This window comes from Rhipicephalus sanguineus, chromosome 4, assembly GCF_013339695.2.
Source record: "Rhipicephalus sanguineus isolate Rsan-2018 chromosome 4, BIME_Rsan_1.4, whole genome shotgun sequence".
In the NCBI taxonomy this organism is placed as follows: domain Eukaryota; kingdom Metazoa; phylum Arthropoda; class Arachnida; order Ixodida; family Ixodidae; genus Rhipicephalus; species Rhipicephalus sanguineus.
This window is the reverse complement of record NC_051179.1, coordinates 133,321,579-133,326,376: the sequence shown is the minus strand read 5'-3', so window position 1 is coordinate 133,326,376 and position 4,798 is coordinate 133,321,579. Positions and strand designations below refer to the sequence as shown.

Sequence of the window (4,798 nt, the reverse complement as noted above, 5' to 3'; positions counted from 1 at the left end):
CAAATATATCTTTCCGATGTGGAATTTCTTTTCTTCTTTTTGTAGTTTATGTATATAGGCAGAGAACATACGAACAGAGAAATCGCACGACGCACTAAAGTCCGACTATTTTTGAAGACAAGTGTATGCACTTTTAAGTAACTCAATAGCTACTTTCTGGGCTTTCTCGTTTATACCACTTATCCTCACTACTATAGCAATATCTAGGTCGTTTGTGGAGCAGGAATACTAGCTTCTTAATTACAAACGCCCATGGCCAAACCCTCCATTTCCTGCTTTTTCTGTCCATCTGTGTCCCACTGCCAGCACGCTCGTAAACGGCAATAATTTACGAATGGCATGGGTAACGACGTGTCTACAAGCAGCTTTCAGGCACGTACATATTTTTACTTGCATAACTGTACGCACTCGCAAAGCACAAAGTCTGCGCCTTTAAACGTCTCACGCTCTTACTCAAGGTTTCTCAGCACCGTGAATAACGCGCACGTGCTTCACGAGTGAAGGGCGCCGCGCGAACGCTTTCTGACACACGTTGCACTGGTGCGGCTTTTCGGCGGAGTGCGTGATCATGTGACTTCGCAGGTGATGCTTCTGGATGAAATTGGCGGGGCACAGGTGGCAGGCGTACGGCCTCTCGAGCGAGTGGTTGCGCACGTGTCCCCGAAACTTCTCCTTCGCGGCGAATTTCATGCCGCACAGGAGACACTCGTACGGCACCTTGCGCTTGTGACTCGCCACGTGCACCGTCAGTCCGTACTTGCTGACGTACGCCGCTGGGCACAAGCTGCAAGTGTACGGCCTCTCTCCCGTGTGTCGCCGCACGTGGTTTACAAGAAGACCGTTGCGAGTGAACCCTTTGCCGCAGACGTCGCAAGTGAAGGGCCTCACCCCGGTGTGCATGCGTTCGTGGCGCTCCATGTTTTCCCTCCGGAGAAACTTCTTGCCGCACGCCGAGCACGAATACGGTTTTTTACCGCTGTGCGTGTGGAGGTGTCTCTTCATGGCCCTCTTACTGCCCAGAACCTTTTCGCACACTTCGCACTGGTGACCTTCGACGTCGGAGTCTTTTTCTTTCAACTGCGCTCTGGCGGTTTTCGTCCGTTTGCATGACCTGCAGTAACGGAAATTTCAACAATTTTGCACTGTCTAATAAATGTATCTATCTTGCTTGGCCTTCCTTTACTCTGCGCTCCCAGTACATTCCAATAACAACGGTAAGTGTGTAGCTCCTACACACAGCTTTTCGAGAATTATTTAGTAGGGTTATTTGTCGTTGCCTTGGACAAATGGCGTCTTGAATTTAACTCGTAGCGCCTGCATGAGCACAGAGCAAGCCTGCGTGTTCACCATTAATGTAGGCTCCGTCGCAAGTATTCAATAGGCCAGTGACAGGCACAGTTTTGTTTCATTCTATTTTTAATGAGTGAGCTCTGCCTATGATTATGAAGAGCTTAAACCTCAAACGCGAGATTGTGTATAAATAGTGCTAACATCATTAGTTACGAATAAACATGGCGTCCCTTCAGGAAGTCCACCCCCAAGCATAAGAAAGTGGCGTCCCACCGCTGCAGTCCAGTCTGACGAAACTGCACCTAAGTTCCGTGACGTTAAAGAGCGCGCTTTTGCAACTGGCACGCCGCAGGTAGGTAGGAATGAAACATTGTTGCTGCTGCGAATAGCAGAACGTTCATTCACAGCCGGAAATAGATCGATTTCAGGGCGCCCTGCCCTCAACTGCACGGCGTCAACCTACGAATGCGCGAATGTATTTGGCTGCGCCACTGGCACGGGTAGCCGCAGACACTTTGAGAGCCGTCCGACAACTTTGAGGAAGTGGAGGAACTGCTGCGTGCCGCTGAACCATGTCTTTTATGACGTTGCTAACAGTCGTAAAACGGGTGAAATATGCCATAATTCCCGAGCTACCACTAAGTGCATTGGTAACGATGCCGCCAGGTGCTGCTAACTCAGGTAAACACTCCAGCTTGTTTTAAAACCACACTGAAATACTTTCGCGCCAGATTTCGCCGTCATTACTCTGTCAGGAAACGCGTACGTTAGTAGGAGAATCGAGCAAACATGAGTTTGATGTTTTAGCGTCAACGGTCTTTTCACAACCGCGGGGTCTTTAAAGGGACACTAAAGAGAAACAATGAATCGGTTTAGATCGATAAATTGTGCCCTGAGAACTCTAATGTCGTTAATTTCGCCATCATATGTTTATTAACAGAGGAGAAAATCAAGTTCAACGTGTCATTTTTAAATTTCGTGCCGAAATCTCCCCGCGTGACGTCACGGATTTCAAAGTGTATATATCGTATTGCGGCGCCGTTGGCTCAACAAAATTACCCCAAACTTGGTATGTTAAGTCTATGATCCCCTCAGAGGACAATGTAGTTCATTTTTACTGATTATGAACTACGTAGTCCCTAGTAGGCATCGTCAAAACATGTGACGTCACGGCAAATGGTGCGGAAACCTCAAGGTGGCGTCGCTACCCACATTTTGTTTTTGCGCGTTTTTCGCTTACTAAGCGTCTTCTCGCAGCAAGCGTGGTGTTTTTGGGATTGTGAAAGAGTGCTTTACTAATATGAGAAAAATCGTTTTGCTCTTTAGTGTCCCTTTAAAAAAATGGCCGTCCTTATGGAGCGAAGGCAAAAGGTGGTTGAAATCCGTAATCACTGTACAGTAATAAGTGAAATTCAAGGTGTTTGAAGGTCCCCACGCGCAAGCGGTTCACAAAGAGTCGCCGATATTGAGAAAACCCATATTACGCATTTCTGCATCGCCCCACAACGCAAGTGGATTTTTTTTGTAGTCAATACGGAATATTTATCAAAATCGTCTGACAATCAAGCTGTTGTCGCCGTCACGCACAGGCTCTACGTGAAGGCGGAAATACCTCGCCGCAGCTTAATTCACATTGAAGTGACTAATCACCAAAAAAACGTTAATTAACTTTTCAGACTATTGACTTGAGGTAACATGTTTACATGGAAAAGCAATAGCGCGTCACAACTAATGGCATACGCATTTGTTATAAATCGCCAAAAATTGCACGCAATGAGAGATACTCATCACCGAATTTTAAGGGCGACATCTGAAGCTGACCGTGCCTGGCGCGTTTCAAACGCCGCCGTTCTGCTACGTCAGGCCAGAACTACCCATGACAATGAAGCGGTAAATTTTAAATAAATAATCTTCTCGAGAGAAGCGGCAAATTTTTTCACTTGCAACAGCTGATTGCCTTACGCTTGCTTGTGATGTGCGATGCTTATCAGTTTCTGCCGCTCTGTGCGCAAGCCGCAATATAATCATTCTAAAAAGACAGGGCGTGCACGCCCTGTCTTTTTAGAATGAATACTTACCAACTAGCTCAGCTCTCTGTTATTCTAATCCGCAATATAAACCGTTTCTTTCTTAGTACAGCATAAAACATAGCGGAAACCTCTGCGGCGAGTCTTCCGGCTGACAATCGAGAGATTCTCGCGCCTTTTATAGTTCACGAAAGAAACAGATAGACACTTACATCGCATGCAATGAATGGGGAAGAACAAGCGGTGTACTTGTATATTGCAGACGACGTGCCGATTTTGTGCTTCAACGCACCTTGATTCAACTTTCGTCACTTCCTTCAAATGAGTAGTTCTATTCGGACGTAAAAGAGCGGTCACATTTCCCGCGCGCCGGGTGCAGCAATTTTCAATATTGCCTTTAAACTTCCATGAGAAATATTTCTAATTACATGCAAATGTTGCGATTCGAAGGAAATGGACATTCCATAAATTTTGACGACCAACAGCTGGTCACGTAAACAAGTTACTCCAACTCATTAATTAAAATGATAACCCGTTTTTTGTTAATTCACGTCAATGTGGCTTCATGTTCGGCACCGTATTTCCGCCTCGACATAGAGTTCGCGTGCGAATACTACAACAGCCTGACTGTAATAGGGCTCGCAATATAAAATATACATTTTCTATAAAAAAAACACCTGGGACACGCTCTCTTAGAAAAAATATAAACACGCCGTCACCATCTGCGATATTAACTCTTTTTCCCGTGTTTTAACGGCAGCCTAGTGACCCATAACGCCTCACCTTTTACCGCCAGCGGGATGAGGCCGAGTCTTTCGAGGTTCCAGGACCACTTGTTTCCGATTCCTCACTGGTGCTGCTGGACGTGTCCATCGCCAACTCCTTTTGTGCTGTGTTGACTCCTGGAGCCAGGACGGCCGCTGTTATAACGGACGATGCTAATGCGGTTGACTTAAGCGAAAGTAGTAGTAACTCCATAAGAAAACAGTGGTCCGAACATTTTCTGTTTTGCCCAGTCGAATGTGTGGCTTGTGCGAACTGCTCTGCAGTAGTGTTCAAGTAGAGACCGCAATCACATAGTTGTGTCTGGGGTGCGTTTTCGACTTCCACTTAGTAGGAGCGTTTAGGAAACACAAGTGCTGCGCATGAGTAGTCCTTGCGGACGTGATCATGCAGTAAGCTTTGCTTTTTTTATTATTAGTACACGGCCCTAGAGCCCTACTTGTGATAACTTTAACTTATGCTAACCGTACTCTCACTTAAGTAGCCTATAATTTTTCTTGTTTTAAAGCGGAACGTTCTGCCGAACTATTGACAAAACTTGTCTCGGCAATTCGTATAATGGCGGTTTGTAAAGGCAAAATACTATCTAAATAGATGGACTGGTGGCACATCTCTCGTCTCGGCACACTTATACAGTAAAACTACCAACGTGACCTGAATATCCTCGATATAATCTCGATAATAATATGATAACTGGT

General features: G+C 45.9%; 1 protein-coding gene across 1 annotated transcript; it reads right to left on the bottom strand.

Moving 5' to 3' along the window:
- Positions 1-453: 453 nt before the first annotated feature.
- On the bottom strand, positions 454-918 carry LOC119391606 (zinc finger protein ZFP2). The gene has a single exon (XM_037659276.1). The coding sequence runs from the start codon at positions 916-918 to the stop codon at positions 454-456; it is 465 nt and encodes a 154-aa protein (XP_037515204.1).
- Positions 919-4,798: the final 3,880 nt, after the last annotated feature.

Excerpts from the sequence above, each read along its gene's own strand:
- LOC119391606 (XM_037659276.1), bottom strand. The coding sequence starts at position 918 with ATGGAGCGCCACGAACGCATGCACACCGGGGTGAGGCCCTTCACTTGC.